General features: G+C 41.8%; 2 protein-coding genes across 3 annotated transcripts; one reads left to right on the top strand and one right to left on the bottom strand.

The window, feature by feature from the left end:
• The first annotated feature begins 230 nt into the window (after positions 1-230).
• On the top strand, positions 231-6,078 carry card19 (caspase recruitment domain family, member 19). Its single transcript, XM_062545376.1, has 6 exons — positions 231-368; positions 1,160-1,299; positions 2,134-2,290; positions 2,414-2,479; positions 3,665-3,730; positions 4,345-6,078. Exons 1-6 carry the CDS (start codon positions 362-364, stop codon positions 4,455-4,457), a joined length of 549 nt encoding a protein of 182 aa, XP_062401360.1. The 5' UTR covers positions 231-361; the 3' UTR covers positions 4,458-6,078.
• ninj1 (ninjurin 1) lies at positions 6,078-17,514 on the bottom strand. Of its 2 annotated transcripts, none has more exons than XM_062545378.1 (4): positions 17,363-17,514; positions 13,416-13,644; positions 7,782-7,953; positions 6,078-7,017 (listed from the first exon to the last, which is right to left on the bottom strand). In XM_062545378.1, the coding sequence occupies exons 1-3, from the start codon at positions 17,411-17,413 to the stop codon at positions 7,811-7,813; spliced, it is 423 nt and encodes a 140-aa protein (XP_062401362.1). In that variant the 5' UTR covers positions 17,414-17,514; the 3' UTR covers positions 6,078-7,017; positions 7,782-7,810. The 2 variants fall into 2 exon arrangements, with proteins under 2 accessions (XP_062401362.1, XP_062401363.1); XM_062545379.1 differs by lacking the exon at positions 17,363-17,514 and adding an exon at positions 15,154-15,504.
• Positions 17,515-17,789: the final 275 nt, after the last annotated feature.

Below are 17,789 nucleotides of genomic sequence, written 5' to 3'. Positions count from 1 at the left end.
GTTTTTTTTTAACAATATAGGGGCCTCTAATGTTACATTAAGCTTATTGCTGTTGCTTGGTGGTTCAATTATTTATTTATTTATGAATACATTTCAATTTAAACTCTTCAACTTCTCAACAGACAACAAACCTTTTTGTCTCAATGTTCTGGTGTGACTGAAGGACCTGAATGCATTTCTGGACTTGAACCATGAATCGATTCGACTGGACACTGGAACTAAACTCACTTCGATGACTCGAATCAGTAGCACGACTCTTATGTGCCATCTCGCCGTCTCCGGATTACTTCCTGTCCGACCCTCCAGGCAGCTTACCATAATGGGAGTGTCAGGACAAAGGGCAGGGTAGAAGGAATCTGCAATGGGAGGTTTGTTTCAGATTTTGTCTCTACGAAAAACAGGGCTTACATTTAGTTTTTATCGGTTTTTAATACGGCGACTGTATTGGTACATTGTGTTCTTTAAATCAGGAGGCTATCCCTTGTGCGTGACGAAAGTGTCAGCTAGTTACCCTTGAGCTCTCCTGTCTTCCCGTGTATACTTCAATAGTATCAGTGTCCTAGTTCAATTTACAGCAAAGGTTAGTTTGATTAGTTATTGAGTTGTCGATACTCGTTTGACCAAAGTAGCCTTCTGTACGTTGCTCGTAAGAGATGCAAGAATGTCGACTCTCTTGATGTTTACCAGCCCAGTTGCTTCTGTCTTGCAAAGCAGCTAAGCTTTACGCCTCTGCGTTAACGTGGACAACTTGGTCTGTTGTAGTAGGCTAAGTCAGAGCCTCACAAGGGGCGTTTAGTTTGAACAATTGCTTAGTGGAAGTCTGCATATCATGAACGACCACCTAGCCATGCTATGTTAGTTGGTTGTAGTTAGCCAAGAACAATAACATCAACCAAAAGTACGTAAAGACGTGTCGCCAGATTGTGCGCTCCGAGTCTGCCCCTTTTGCCTGTATCATTGGATTTAAAAACTGCTGCCATAATCCTTTACAGTCTCATGCATGTATTATAGTTTATTTTTAACTGATGAAATCTTCTCAAGCCAGAGCCAGGCAGTCTGATAATGTAGATAGGTATCCTACATTACTCACATGCTGATCATCGATGAATGGTTATCACTGCTTGCTAATGTTATTGCATGGCGTATGTATTTGTGTCAGAAACCTTCCTGGAACAGCTGCGAGCTGACAGCCGGTTCTTGAAGGCTGATCGGCGTCTAGATACAGAGGTAGTAGACAAACTCATTCTTCAACTCAACAGGATCTACCCCCAGGTTCTCACCGACAATGAGGCCAAAAAGGTATCACTCATAATCCTGTGGAGGATGTTTTCTTTCTTTTAGGAAGATATAACACATCATCATAAGATAAGATCAGCTTTAATGTCCCCCGGGGGGGGGATTTATCTTGGGCTGCAGTACACACTGCGTAACACACTTACAACATACTACATGAAATCAAAGTATGGACAATACAAACATGCCTCACTGCATCACCCACAGATGACACAATCACAAAAAAAAGCACATTCAGGTGCTCTTCTTTCGAATGAATGACACTAATTACGTTAGGGCAGTGGTTCTCAACGTTCCAATAGTGGGGAATAGAGACATGACAAGTGAGGCCCTATAAACAGGAGGAGATGAGTTTTTTTTTTATAGTACCTTTATAGTATCCTACAATAATGACTTTCTTTTTTCACAAAGAAGATCACAGATTCAAAACAAAATAGCCACACACAAACATAGTCATTAACAGACCGACTTGCCAAATGCCGGGTTCATGGGTCAGGTGGGCCTGGAAAATTTGGGATTGACAAAAGAGGTTTGAGAACCACTGCGCTAGGGAATGATAAGGAGCCAGACTAAATTAGCCAGGTTGAGACTTTTGCGTAATTTCCCGACTATTAGCCGCGGCTTATACATTATACATATTCTTCAGCTATGAGGTTAATACAGGGGGGCAGTTAATATGGCGTTAATATGGTTTTGCTTATTTTAACTTGCATAAAACACTGTCCTGCGGCTTATATGCGGGAAATGACTGTACATACAGTACATCAGTTATTTCTTTGAGTATGGAATTAAGAGTGTGGCTGGCCGAGAGTCATTGAAACCTTTTCCAAACTGCTGTAGTTCAGGGATCTGGACGTCCCCACCTGCATTCGGCTGGCCGAGCTCCTGACACACCTGCAGGAGAAGGGTGAGGAGGCGTGCCGTGAGTTCTACCGAGCGCTACATCTTCACGTGGAGGAGGTGTACTTCGGCCTGCCGACACGCCTCCGCCGTAGAGGTTAGACCCTCTCATTGATAACAGGCATAGCTGTTTGCTTTTTCTGTGTTTGTGGCTTGTGTGTGGCTTGTATCAGCTGAGTAACTTGCTTTGATTCAAACGATTTGTCTTTGTTTTGTACAGAATCTATAGACCTAGTCATTAGTCCAGCGTCCACCCCTAGACAGAGATTTGTGCTAAATGACAGAGGTAAGTAGGAGCTATATTATTATTATGGTTATCATTTTTTTTAACTTCATTGGTCTCTTTTAAACCCTAACTGCCTCTCTACCTCTTTCTATATACCATCTTTTAACTTATTCAGTTGTCTATCTATTTGATCACTCCCTCAGTCTAAGCTACTAAGTTCAATACATGAACAAGCTGTATGTTTGAACATCTTTCCCTAAGTCTGAAACCTGGGTATTCCAAGTATGTGGTTTTGTGATAAACCTGGGTAAGGTTAACTCAAATTAAGTGGTAAACCTTTTGATAAAATAAACCTTTGGGGTTCTTTCTCATGTAAGTCATAGGTCTCTTCTATTAGGAGATGCACCACTTACTCTGAGTTAAATGACCCTGCTTAAAAAAAAAAAAACAGCTGGAGCAGCTTTGGATGGTTTGCTGGTTGACCAGCTTGTTAACCAGTTTGTTTGACCACCCTATGATGGTTTTCCTGCTTGACCAGCAAAGCAATATGAAAACATACCTTCAACTGGTTTACCCAGTTAATGATGGTAATTCAGCTGTTTTTGCTCGTCGTACCACCTCAAGCTGGTCATTTTTGCTGGTGTTGCTGGTTTAACTGCCCATGCTAGCTTACGCTGGTCATTCTAGCAAACCAGCGTGGCCATCTTAGACCAACAATGTCAAGCTTGGCAGGCTGGTCACCACCAGCATGACCATCTTACACCAGTTGTATCCTACACAACATGCTGGTCACACCAGCATGACCAGCTTCCTCAGATGGTCATTGGTCACGTTAGCATGTCCACCTGCTGGCCTAACCAGCTACACCAGCAAAGACCAGCTAAAACCAGCTACCAGCATAAGCTGGTTTCTAGCTGTTTTTTTTTTTTTTCAGCAGAAGAATGACCCAGGTTTATCCCTGAACTACATGTACACCATGCAATGCCTTACTGTCCACTTCAGACTTTGGAAGTGGATTGGTAAGGATGAGGCTACAGTCTGTAGTAGCCATCTTACATTGCCCTTTTAAGAGTGATGTTGACATAACATATCATGACATGCAAATATACAAACATAAGGGTGATGTTGACATGATATGACATGACACGCACACATACAAACACAAGGGTGATGTTGACATTACATGACATATGCGCACATACCAAACACACAATCGCTGAGCATGCTTGTTTTGATCCTTTCCAGGTCCTTTGTTTTTCATAAGCTGCTTCAGTGTGGCCGTAGGTGTAGCCCTTCTGTATTACTGCGGAGGTGAGTCAAGGCTTTGTTTGATCAATCAATAATGAGCAAAAAATGATGGGGTTTGTTTGGACACACCCTGCACAGTCAGCCTTGATTATGCAGAAAGCTGGTTGATAAACTTATGGACACACAATATTGGTTTGTTGGTAAAAGCTGATCCCATTCATGGTAGTTGAGACCATATAAAAGACATCTTTGCATTATCATGACTGTTTATTTGGTTAAAGATAAAACATGGGTAATCATGTTTTTTCATAGAAGATTATTTATACTGAACTGCACTTGTATGAGCACAAGTTCCCGTGGCTGCATGGATAGAACTACAAAAGCACTCAGATAGCGCAGAACTCCGCCAAGTGAACACATAACCGCCTCCTGCATCCGTATCACCGTCTGGATGCAGGAAGCGGTTATGTGTCTTCCTTGGGTCATCTCAGACATTTGGGTCATTTGGGTCATCTCAGACATTTGGGTCATTTGGGTCATTTCAGACTTTCCCTGAAAATGTAATTGAAATCCATCCATAACTTTTTGAGTTATGTCACAGACAGACAGACAGCGATGAAAACATAACCTCCTTGGCAGAGGTAAAAATGAAATCTCTCCACCTCTCTCCTCTGCAGAGTCCAAAGTGGCGGGCGGCACCAGCAGGGCTCTGGGGCTGGCAGCTCTGGGTCTGGGGCGGCGAGTGCGGGAGGTTCTGATCTGGTACACCGAGGACCCAATTCCAAAGTAGCTCAACTTCACGTTAACCAACAACAACATCCGATTGCACACAGCAGGACACTTCCAAAACATCTCACGGTGTCAAATTTGTACCGAAATCAGGGGACTCACAATTTTGACGTCATATTTGCAATGCATATTTGTACACATACAATGCATAGTATACTTTTTTTTTTTTTTTTTTTTTTTTAAAGCACGCCAAGGCATTGGCTCCGGTGAGGGGGACTCTTGTAGATTAGTTCATATCGGTAAGGTTCATGCCTTTTTCAATGCCTAAGGGCTGTATGCATTCTTGGGGCAATTCTTGACCTTAGTCTGCTCGGTTTACATAACTAGAAAAGGTATCATAGATTGTAAGCCTCGTTATATTTTCCACTATGTATCCTTAGTGGGGAGTGTGCTCTTGTGTGGGTATGTTTTTATTAGATATCTTTGACATGAAGGGAATGTATTTATTTAGAAATCCTATGGGTTACATACCTGTTACTTAAACTTCTCTTGGAAAAACCTTGGGAGCAACAGTCTAACTAGAGAAGATATCTCTGCATAACATGCTACGTATTAAGGTGGACTTTTACCTACAGTTCACCAAGTAGCTTAATCCGTCTACTGCCATTTGGGACATATCAAGAAACCTGAAGATGCCTTTTTATTTTAAATGTAATTTACAACCTTCTTGTACTAGTCTCACAAAGAAATGATGAAAGTTCAGGATTTTTTTTTTTCATACTGTCATAATCCAAACAAATGCATAAACAATGACTGTTCAAGTGCACACCTAGCCATACACAATCTTGCACTGGAGTCAGTACAGTGGCAGTGACATGCCATCAGTCCAGGGTTCAAGGCTTCCTTAACTTTCTCAATCAAAGTAGTTGGTTCTTGTGTACAGTCTGTACTTCCGTAACAGTCCTCTTGACCCACAGGTTATGGCTTTTCATGGACTACATGCTCCCTGTGGCCTTAATCTTTTTCAGCTCTGGGCTGTCAAATATATATTTTTATGTGTTTCTAATATTTTTTGTTTTCTTGCTGACATTCAGTAAAACTGCACACTACGCCTTGCTGGTATTCACATAAACATTATGTTACACCCCATGTTCTTACAGTAAAACCTGTATCCAGATGTCTGGGAGCTGAGGTATTCTAAGAACAAGAAGTAGTCACAAGCCTGGCTGAATTAACTCAACAGCATGTGGTAAACCACCTAATAGCTGAGCACCATTGTCCAATTCTACCTGCAAAACAAACCCACAAGGCTGCTTATTAGGTGTACCCACTCACAGGGAGGCTACGGTACACCAGACGTGCGTTTAGCACTCTAGCATTTAGTTCATGGAACATGAAATTAGTTTTAGAGGACTGATCTGATTTTTTCCCCCAAATGTGTGCAGTGCTCTCCTGATTGGTGTAGCCAGTTCCATTGTCTGTAGAGGAAACGTAACTGTTTCAGCCTACCTACACTCTGCGAACGGAACACTTCGGAATGGAATGGAAGGCCTGTGACTAATCAATGTTCTGGAATACCCTCCAGCTCTTCTTTGGGCTGTTCTTCATTGTTGAACTTTTCTTTTTTTTCTGCCATTTGCCAATGTGACTTCAGAGACAATAAAAACACAAATGCTTATATACATAAAGTTTTGAACATGATTTTTTTACAAACTGTTTTAACCAGGTTAAATAGTCATACAAAAAGAATTTCACAAACATAATAGGGAAGCTGAATAATTTGGTCCATAGTAAAAAAATAACTATACAGAGATTAAAATATTTAAAATACTACAACAGACTTGAGAAAGTAAAAAAAATATGACTGCATGATTTTCCTGCCGGTGGCCTGTTTTGCTAACTGAAATCAAATAGTTTAAATAGCTAAACGGTTTACTTGCATGTACCGACGGGCATACTGTCTTAAAAGTGCAGAAGTACACACTCAGAATGGACAGGTAGGACTATAATAAGAAAAAAATTAACAAACTGTGATTTTGGTATAAACCTTGAAGCAACATATTCACACAGTCAGCTAGACAAGTACAGTAGACCTACACACCATGTACACAGTAGGCTACATCTTCCCAGCAAACACTCATGTACACCATGCATACTGTAGGCTAAATCTCTCCAGCAAACACTCGTGCACACCATGCACACAGTAGGCTACATCTTCCCAGCAAACACTCGTGCACACCATGCATACTGTAGGCTAAATCTTTCCAGCAAACACAAGCACAAATGTACTTAAGGTAACGGCACCAGTTTAGGCAGTAATAGAGTCAAAATAAAACTACATACATAAAAAGAAGGCAACATTAAAAAAAAAACTTCATATCTCCGATAGAAAATAAATATTTTCCTTAAAATGTGTATAATCTCATGCATACAGAGGGTGGGGTTGGTAAGTGACAGGAGTTACAGTGTCCAAGTAATGGCTATGATGCGAGATGGGACAGGGGTCTCAAAGGCTCCTCAATGCATCGATGAGTTTTTGCTGTGCGTCTTTGGTCTACAAAATGTTCAGTAAGTGTCCTTCATTCTGTCCGTTTATAGCTTTGGGTTTGTTTCAGTTTTTCCTGTGAGAGATAAATGTGATGGTTAATGGAAATTCTCAGTATATTTTATACTGTATGCCCACCTAAAAACTGCAAATCATATCTATCAGCAAATATGTATAGTATGTTCATTTAAGAATATAAGCAGATTTAAGATGAAGTGCTATGTTTAGGAACACATCAACTTTTTGGGAAAAAGCTTATTTATCATCTACACCAGAGTTAGATGTGAGGGCACATACTGTAGGCTCCCCTTCTCACCTGTGCTTCCGATAACTCCGTCGTGGATACCTATCTTAGAATAATTCCCCAACCGTTAGCCCAGCTTAGCATTCTTCTTTGAAGTGGGAGGAAAAAACTAGCCTATAGCAGTTGACCTTTTAATTTAATTGAACTTAATTTAATTTAATTTAATTTAATTTGTTTTTATTATTTTCGTTGTAGGATCCTTACCATGGGAATATGGTTCAGAGACTTTACCTGCATGCTTAGAAATCCGCTGTGTCATTTTACATTGCCAATTACAAATACCTACACAAGTCACAACATGTCAACATGCCATCAAGGGACGAGATGGGTACTCCTGTCTAGCGAATAACCTGATTTGCCCAAATGTTGCTGTGTTCCTTTAAATAGAGTGATTTAAGATTGGGGGCTTTTAAGTAATATACAATAGTACACATGATTTAAATCAATGTCTAAAAGCATATCTATTATCTCTCATAACACATGACGTACTGTATGCTGGAGACAAACACATGGCATGTAGGCTATGTTGTGTTTACCTATTCATAGACGGGCCTCGGGCCATGCCTCATGCACTGGTGGCAGGCCGCTGGACACCAAAGGCCGTTATGAAGATGTTGATGACCACTACGATGAAGACCATTGCCGTGGTGATGTTCTCCAGCACGTTGAGCTTGTAGTGCTTGCTCGTATCGTTAAGATTCCACTTGACTGTGCGGAGAGACAAAAGGGACATTTCTTACTTAATAGGTATGTGTTACAGGCAAACACATTTTGAAGGTATGTGGTCATGTAAATGTCAGATAAATACAGTGGTCATTTCCACCAGTCATCAAAGCAAAGCACTGTGTAACTGTGTGAAAGGTAGGGAAATGGACAGACGGACGGACTGATTACTAGGGCACTTAATTTGTCATTTGCTGAGTAACTTGGTTGATTGACTAACTGAATTTTGTATAGAAAAAAAATAGTGAACACTGTCTAAGGTCACACTCACCCCTTGCTAAAGCGTAAAATGGTTTAGTCCGCCTGTAGGATTATAGGCTATGTATGTTTTGCTGTTGTCCAATTGATGAATAATGTTTTCTTAAGTTGCTTGTGTTTTGTTGATTAGCATTTGTATTGAGCTGCTCTGATGAGAATGCCGTTTGTAAGTCGCTTTGGCTAAAAGCCTAAATGCATAAAAATGAACTTGGTGAGGCTTATATATACACTGTAGAGCTGTTTTAACAGTGTGGAAAGATTTCACACAAAAGGCTGTGGTTCTACGTCTACTTTCTTTTGAATTTGTGCATGATGTCACGTAGTCTGCATGTAGTCACATATGTGTACGTTAGAGGAGTTAGTGACAAGTGACACAATATACAGCCTCCCTCCCTCTCTCTTCCTCTCTCTCTTTCACACACTCACATGTACACACCCACACATACAGGATGGCTGCGGTTCTATAACTTCCTTTCATTTTGTGCATACGGTCACATAGTCTGTGCATATAGTCACGTAACTTTATTTTTTACCCTTTTCTACCCTTAGTAAATGTCATGCTGAGGTTAGTTTAACAGGTGTCACCTTTACATTGAAAGCTGCTAGGCTGTAGTTGTTCTGGAGCCACTCTATTGATGTTGTATACTGTATGTGAAGAGGTCAAACTCCCAACTTGCCCAAGTCTTAGGCAAGAAAATGTGCAATACCGGTGTAGGGTTTTTATAGGCTGTATTGCAATATGCTACAATCAAATATATTTTACAGTATGTCTCAATTTATCAATTGGCACTGGACAATCTAGTAATCTGGGGGGTCCCAGAATTATTTTCTGTCATAGGACCCCCCCCCCCCCCCCCCCCCCCCATGCACAACAGGCAAAGGAACTGACAAATTTCACTGCATTCTTTACTGAAGTAATTGATATGCATGTGACAAATAACACTCCTTGTATCCTTGATCCGGAGCATGGAGCTGGAAATCACGGCTCCCCTAGACAGTAAAAGAAATGGACACAACCACTCCGTAGGACTTGAATGGAGAGGAGTGAAGTTGATTTACTGAGCAGTTTCCTGTTAGGCGCTTTTTGACTTGCGCAGCCTAAACCTCAGTTTGTTTGATGACGTAAACGCGATATTGAGCGACGGACTGACTCACAGTAAAGTCGTATGGCAGCTAACTGTAGGTGGTCATCTATTATCGAGGAGAGAGACAGATGCTTTTCAGACGGTAAAAAAGCTTAACACTCAATTCACCCGCTTGCCTGTTCTGCCCACCTGCTTCTCATGTGAAAATGAATAGAATAGTCGAAGGCGTTGCTTCACATGTGAAAAGCCCTACAGGATTCCCACATATTTTCCAGGTCATTTTCAGGAATATGTCAGGAATGATCTAGCTGGTGGGACAGACAGGAATTGCGCCATGCACTTATGTGTTTCTCTTTGTGGTTTGCCTCTGCTCTGACATCCCCATGGCAAGCCATCCCGTTTCTTAGACAAAGGAAGGGCTTAGTCATTCCCTCAGATCCGGAACCCAGGTCTCTGAGGTGAAAAAAACCCTACAACCGGGACGGCTGTTTCTATCCACTATACGCACGTCAATGTCTTTCTCCTCATTGCTGCTGACCAGCTCATGCTCACGATTGAAAGATGGCGATTCTCTACTGACAGAACTAACATGGCCCTTTTCTCTATCCTTCTCCCATGCTAAAAGGATGCAGGCATCCTCTGAAGATGAAAAGGTCTAAGATGACTATATGGTAAATAATAACACAGAATACATCTTACAGTTCCAACCTTATTTCATTCAGAGATTATTAAGAGGTAAACAGTTTACAGTTTAAGGCCACTTGAGTCATGCCGTAATGTCATCAAATTAGCATGTCGTCATGTGACGTGACCTCGGGATGTGTTCACAGCCCTGTTACATAAGCGAGAGTAGCCTATTCAAATGATTTATTTTGACGTTAACATAATCCTGAGCATAATTTACCCTTTAGATGACGGTGTTTCCTGTTTTTGGGTGCTCTGATCGATAGCCTTGTGGTGTATTCTCAGTGAAAGAAAAAGCAGGGGAGTGCAAGTACTGCCAGGATATTCCTGGACATGTCACTTTTCTGTAATTGTCCAGTGTTTTACACAAGACCAGAAAATGAGTCACCTGTTTTCCAGGTTCTATAGGATGTGTGGGAACCTAAAGTAATGGTAAACTAAAGTGATGTTAACAAAAGTCCAGCCATACATGCTAGGCATGGCACAGTCACACTACGGCAGTGCCTTGGTTTAAGATGCACACACTGCATGTCCTTCTTTTTCTGCTGTGTACTATATAGCAATGGCAGTGTCCTTTTCCATTATCGGGTCATGGAACTTTGAAAAATCTATGAAAAGAAAACCAAGCATGAGCACCAGCAGCCCTAGAATATGTTGTGCATGCCAATCACAAAAAATCTGAAGTTTTTTGTTTTTAAGTATATTTTTGGGCCTTTTTTGTCTTTGTTCAGGAAATGACTGCAGGTCGGGTTTGAAACTGGGGAACCCGTGGCACTCTGTTTTATGGGATCTCAAAACTGACATTTTGTGAAGCCAATTGGTTGATTTCCTGGCCCTGAATTAGGGCTTGGCTATATGGTCTTAAAAAACAACAACAAAAAAAACAAACAAATTACAAACATTTTTACAGTTCAAAACAAGTTATGACTTTGTTTTGTTTTATTTTCCCACTGGAATTTTATCTAGTTTGATAGAGGTCCTAATAATCCTTTGGTAGTAACAAGTCGAATGGAGGTACTGTATAGTGCAAAAACCTAAGAACGTGTTATTTCTTTGTAATTGAGTAAACAACTGCAATTAACATCGTTGTTTACAAGAAAGATGTGTTTTCTGCATTTCTGAAATGATTTGTTAAGAGTTTAAGGCACCAATTTACTGTAAGTTTAATTGCACTGCTGGCTATGTCCCTGGAAGTTGTAAAACCGGTGTCAATGGGTTCCTTTACAGATGGACTTGCAAAGCAAATTAATTTGCTCATAGGTTCGACTGGTTCACCCAGGCTACTAACTGAGTCGCGCTTGAACAAAATGTGGGGGCTTTTGATAATCCAAGACATGTTGCGTAATGTAAATCCAGGGAATTTTCATTGTGCAAGCAGCCTGGCAAACTGACTCTCTGAGTGCCTATTGTTGGTGGATCTTCCTGACTCGAAAAGAAACGTGCAGTCAAAGTTCACTGGGGGGGGGGGGGGGGGGGGTACAATGGGCTCCTCTGGGGGGGGGGGGGGGGGGGGGGGGGGGGGCGTGAACAATGGGCTCCTCTGCCTGTGCACTGAGGTGAGAAAGGGCAGACAGAGAAGGACCTAGACAACAAAGAGGGTCAGATTTATGGGCTTGACCAATAAGGACTACTTTACTGGGCAGCACTGACATGTGTTACGTTCTAAAAGCTGAAATGGACAACTCAATTTGCCAGAAGGTCTTTGACATGATTCCAAACTGGCCACATTGATGTGATATTGGGAATTCGTAATGTTTTGACCCCTCCCATCACTGTAGGAGTCTTTTCCCCCTAGGACATAGCTCATTCCTTTAAATTGTAAACAGCTGAGACACATCCCTATTGTTCAGGCCACATCTGTGCCCTTTCTTTCCCCTCCTTCAAATTTCAAATATCCATGTCTTTTGATCAGAACAGATTCAGGAAGACCGTTCTTGTTCTCCAGTAGTCCACCAGTGGTCTTAGCCTTATATTGACACTTCTCCTTAGACGTCAAAGGGGCCAGTCTGAAGTGAGATGGACGGGACTCTACTGTTTCCATTGGCAGTGCTTGTGCACACATGACCATCATGTTTACAAAACCAGATGGTGAGCGGGGCACATTAAACAAATGTGGTGAGAGGACTAGTGTACACACAGTTTACTTCTGGGAGAGAGGAAGCACATTCCACAGACCGTTCTCACAGTAGCCATTTTAACTGCTTGAAATAGTAGGACAAGCACAGGTGTTGCTAACCATGCTAATGAAGACTCTGATCATTTAGGCCTCGTTTACACATACATGGGTATTTTTAAAAACAGAGACTTTTCCCTTCGTTTGTGCCTTTCAGTTACACACGAGTGGCGATTTGGATTTTGCCTGAATAGGATGCTTTCTAAAAACTCAGACAAAAGTGAAGATTTAGAAAAACGGAGAACAAAGCTTTAGACAATCTACGCGCCAAAAGTGCGACATTTTTAGGCAGCCAATGTCTTGGTAGAACTTGGACCTGTGGCAAAAGTGTGACCAATGTTTACATTTTCATTTGGCTGTGGTGATCATGGATGCATTCAGAGTAGCAGTCGTAAAATGTTGGCGTCAACCCTTTTCGTCTGTTTGCATTTGCAAATACAGTTGAAATGAGAAAGAGGAAGTGATTTGTTGATGTTGCTATTTTCGGGATTCTGATTGGTTAACGTGGCCTTGAGCTTCTCTTTACATTACTGGCATGCTCTTGATGGCATATATACAGTACATGGGTTACTGTAAACTTAAACTTTTCTGAAAACTGACAGGTGTGCATGATGTTATATATGAAAACAAAGAGGGTGAAATGTTTGTTTATGGAAATAGCAGGCCATGTGTAAACGTATAGTCTCAAAGTGCTCTGCAAATAGGCATGGACATGGAGTGCCATGTCACTTGCAACACACATGCACGCCAATATGTATGAGACACTGGTGTGTGGGGTTGTATTGAAAACATAGTAGAATCTAATGTGATCGAATGTTGCAATGTCACACTCGTGTTGGTGCCAATATGCAGAGCGTTTAAGCGTAGAGAGATCAGAACCTTCATTAATGGCATTAACACCTGGGCCTGCCATTACCGTACACTTCACCTTGAAAATGGCTGCTGTGAAAAAACTCATGGGGGCAATTACTCTGTCGGTAGTTTAGACTTCAACACGGTTTTAAACTCCAACACCCAACTCCAACTCCACTTTAAAACCGTGTTAAACTCCAAACTAGCGACAGAGCAATTGCGCCATGGTGGCTTAGGGCCAAAATACCAACGTTTGTTCACGTGGTGACATGGTCCGAAAAATACTCATTAAGTGAACGTTTCAGAATGTGTTTTTCAACTTTGTTTTTAAAAAACGTTAAACATTAACCCAGTCCCCTCACGGAACCCACCCACCCGCGCACTCACTGACTGACCAATGAAGATGAGGAGCACGCCCACAAAGACCTGCAGGATGAGGGAGATGCTGATGAGGGCGATGAGGGGGGTGTAGTAGGTGAAGCCGGGGCCCTGGTCGAGGACGGCCTTCAGCTGGGAGGCGTTGGCCATCAGCAGCGCCACGTCCAGCATGCTCTCCGCCGCGCTCTTCTTGTTGGCGTAGTGGTTCATGTTCAGGCCATCACTGGAGCCTCTCTGACGACGAGTCTGAAAGAAAGAGAGACAGAGAGAGAGAGAGATAGACAGAGAGGGAAAGGGGGGAGAGAGAGAGACGTGCAGAGAGAGAAAGTGCATTTTGATTATGTAGTTATATGTCTATAACAAGTTTATTATTGATTGCCAACAGTTCCCTCTACTGTGTGAATTAGTCATAGACAGGGCTAAGACTGTCAGTAAAACAGCAGTTGTGTTTAATAGTTCTTTACTAGAGCCAAACCGATATGAGCTACAGGAAAAGTACAGGAAAGCCATCTAAAGCTGGTCATCTAAATTTCCAGTATTGTCTTTCCATTGCCGCGCGCACTGCAAACACGTGCCAGCTAGTACCAGGAAAAGTGCCTGTTTTTCTAAGCCTGTAAAAAAAGCAGTTGTGTTTGTGCTGGGGTCTGCGATAGGAATTCAGAGGAATAAGGTTAGTCATTATGATAATTTGCATGGGGATATTAATGAGATAGCCCTTGAATTTACAACATTCATATATTCATAAATTTGCAATTTATAAAAGATATTTCTTTTGTGCTTGCCTATCCTTTTGTAGAGATTAGTGCTGACATAATTAAAGGGATCGTGTGATGTGGCCTCCAACAGTGGGAAAGCTGCATTTGTAGCATTATGATAGAGTTGTCTAATGTCCCTGCTGAAACTACAGCATGACAGTCATGGGTTTTGTCATAAACATCATAGCATCTGTATGTGATGATTTTGCCTGGAAACAATGTAAGTGAACCTGTATAAGATTGGGCCCTCTGGATTTACTGCTAGAACTTTGTTGATGATGGTGACATGTCCCTGGTCGTGATTTTTTCATTTCCGATATCGAGATTAAAGATGGTACCTCTGCCCACTCCTGCCTGTATAACCTTGTGGTTAAGATTTCGCCACACTGTGGCGTGTGCTTTGACCTGATGGGTTTAGTCATCATGTTTTCCCCACTGTAATTTCAGTTATGTGTTATGTTATTATGTTATGTCCAAGAGGGAAGTTTGCACTCTATGAATTTCGCTGGAGGTTTTTAGAGGAAGAAACTTCGCTGCCATGGGTGTGTTTTTTAGAGGAAGTAAGAAAGCGCTGAGGACATCTTTCGCAGGAAGTAAAAGAGCCCCTGTGACCTTGCGGAGAGGAAAAAGAAATGGGTGGATGTGAACATGCGAGCTTAACTTATTTCCTTCCTTTCTCTGAAAAAGAGATGGAGCTATGGTGGTCCTAGCCCTTTCTGGTTTACTTTAAGCATTACAGTACATCTGGAAACTATTATCTCATGACATGCTCTCTCAAATGTCCCCAAACAGATAACACACTTCTCATGTAACTAGTTAGCAGTCATGTTTCATTAGTCAGACCTACTCGGGTGCATTTCACTCTACAAAGCAGCTTGACTGCGCTAGCACAAACTGAGGTATACAGTTTTCTTCCACAACCATGCATGTGCAAAGATGTCTGTGACCTTACACAAAATGTCAATGACCTTAAAATGAATACAGCCAATGTAATACATACCAAAAGAAGAGACCATCAAGTGCTTCATTAGCAATGAGGCTAAGAGGCTAAATCCACGGTTGGACAAAAAGTCTGGTGACGGTGTCACCATTTAAACATTCCTTCAGAACTCTCTCATGTGTTTGTGCTGGGTCTTTTTTCGGTTTCCTCAGAGAAGAGTTGAGCATGCAGACGTAACAACAGGGGCCTTGTGTCAGCCTTGGTAGCAGCAAAAAAACCAAACGGCGGACAGACAGTTCCTCATAATCTCCACAAACACAGGTCCACTCCCTTAGACAGTCGGTTATCTTGGTCTGGCTCTCCACTTTCTCTCGCTTCTAGTCCCACACTCTTCCTCTCTGTGGTAATTCAGCCACTTGACTTTTTCCTCTCTCTTGCTCTCACTCTCCCCCCTCTCTCTCTCTCTCTCTCTCTTCTCTCTTGCTCTCACTCTCTCTCACACTCACTCTCTCTGTCCCTCTCTCTCTGTCTCATTTAGTCTGTTGTGAAGTTCTGTCTTTTGAATGAATGAATGCCTTTATTGTTATTGCATTTCAATACAACGATATGTATAGAGCCACTCACAGAGTAAAGTGTGTCATTAACACACACACACATATATATATATATATATATATATATATATATTTTGTATGACTTGTGTTAGTCAAGTCCATATACAACAGCATTTCACCTCAAACTTCCTTCCAAACCACGGCCGATTCTTAACTTAAACGACTAAAATAAAACATTGCGGGCTGATGGATTACAAAGGAGCGTGACTCAAGGGCCCTTTCTGTCCACTGGCCACTCAGACCCCTCTATTATTAACTGGGACACTGACCTTTTCTCAGTGAGCGAACAAATCCATGTAATTTAAAAGGCCTCTATGTTCAAACATTGAATGATTTCTTTCAAATGAATTCAGTTTCATGGTCTATTACTATGTGAATGACACATATAATATGTGGCCATGCATAGTGCATAATATTACACCTTTCCTGGGGCATGTATGAAGTGGGACAAAGTTGACTTGTGAGCAGCCACCCCACATTTGTTTATAGAAGAGATGACTGGCCTCTGAGAACAGGCTGACTACTCATGGATGTTGGTTTACATCATGCCCTGCCATAATATCCATGCGTACATTTAAAAAGGTATGAATAATCTGGTATATGTATTGGCTTGAACCAATGCCGAGATCCACCTCTAGTTTATTTATTCTTTTAATGCTTTGTGTTCAGTGAATAGGTTCATATGCATTTGGGCTGCTTAACCCTCCATTGCTATTAGTGTAAGGCCAAATTAAAAGACCCAACAGATTAGGCCGCTTGTTTACTCATGGGTGCACGACATGGGTTTGGGATTTTCCTGCAGCAGTAGCACGTGGTTATGACCTCATCAACATTTTGAAACAGGTGGGCTTTGAAACTAATGAATGCCAACATTGTTACCTCAACGGATCTGAAGTGATTGACCTATTTAATTTCACCTTTAGACCATGACTATGATAGGGACCTATGAAATGACATGGCACTCATAAACGTAAACGTGTAGGCTAAATAAATAAATAAATAAGCACACAACACAAAACACAAAATAAAGTTGACATTTAAAGTTGAGCAACGTCCCGTCCTAATGCCAGAGAATGAAAAGTAAACTCACTGCAGCCCTTTAGAAATACGAACATCTTCATAAGAAGGGATGCTGTTCACGCAGGAATGCGTCGCGATGGGATGAAGCGAATCATTCACACACAGTCACTCCCATAACCATTAAACAAGCCGCTGACGATAGCGACTTGGAAAATGACTTTTCAGATACGTTGTAGACTAGGTCATTTCAGGGATCTATGGCAAATCTGTTTAAAATTACTATTTTAAATTCCGAATAAGTGACGGCAGGCCTGTTTCACATTTATCTTCCTTAGCCCGGGGTCTACAATGCGCCCTGGTTCCAGAACTAGAAATGCCGTCCCATACCAATAAAGGCAAACGGTATGTCCGTAGATTGGGCTTTCAGATGGCTGCAGAGGCGGGTCTACTTTATCTTTTCTTTATATAGAAAATCTACTCCTATAGCTGAACAGCTAGAGCCCAAATATTACTTGCCGGACCCTGAACGACTCCGAAAATAGGGTAATCAATGTGCCGCGCTGTTGCACGAGGACATTCCGTCCAAAGTCCCTAAACGTCCAGATAGCGCTTACAATTTCCATCTTTTGGCTTACCTCTCCTCCATTTTCACGGTCCGTTCCTCCATTCAATTCCATAGTTTCCATAGTCAAGTTTCGCTGTGGTCTGATTTCTTCTTTGAGGAATGGTCCTCCTTGTGTTTTGCGCCCGACAGCCGCTTTGTTTTGCGTCGTCGTCAGAAGGAGGCGGGGGAACCTATCTCACCAATCCTTGTACTGTTATAAAGATTCAGTGTGAGTGAGGGGTGGCTTAGCAAAACGAAAGTAAGCGTACGTTATCAACAACTGACGGACCGGGAATGTAAAAGTAATTTTTTAAGTCCCCTGCCTCTTTTGAAGATTATGATCTATTCTTCAACATTGTTTACGCTTGGGAGCGTGAAGCATGGCCACCTTCACATTGGTTTTAGTGGAAGGCTAATATTACACTCCACACACACTTCTCACTTTCGTAAGGTCATGG

The sequence above is a fragment of the Sardina pilchardus genome, chromosome 9, assembly GCF_963854185.1.
Source record: "Sardina pilchardus chromosome 9, fSarPil1.1, whole genome shotgun sequence".
NCBI classification, from domain to species: domain Eukaryota; kingdom Metazoa; phylum Chordata; class Actinopteri; order Clupeiformes; family Clupeidae; genus Sardina; species Sardina pilchardus.
This window is presented reverse-complemented; position numbering and strand designations above follow the sequence as displayed.

Coding starts and splice junctions, on each gene's coding strand:
- card19 (XM_062545376.1), top strand. Junction 2,480..3,664: donor ATTTGTGCTAAATGACAGAG/GTAAGTAGGAGC, acceptor GATCCTTTCCAG/GTCCTTTGTTTTTCATAAGC. Junction 3,731..4,344: donor CCTTCTGTATTACTGCGGAG/GTGAGTCAAGGC, acceptor TCTCCTCTGCAG/AGTCCAAAGTGGCGGGCGGC.
- ninj1 (XM_062545378.1), bottom strand. CDS start 17,413: ATGGAAACTATGGAATTGAATGGAGGAACGGACCGTGAAAATGGAGGA. Junction 13,645..17,362: donor ACCGTGAAAATGGAGGAGAG/GTAAGCCAAAAG, acceptor TCTTTCTTTCAG/ACTCGTCGTCAGAGAGGCTC. Junction 7,954..13,415: donor CGTGCTCCTCATCTTCATTG/GTCAGTCAGTGA, acceptor CTCTCCGCACAG/TCAAGTGGAATCTTAACGAT.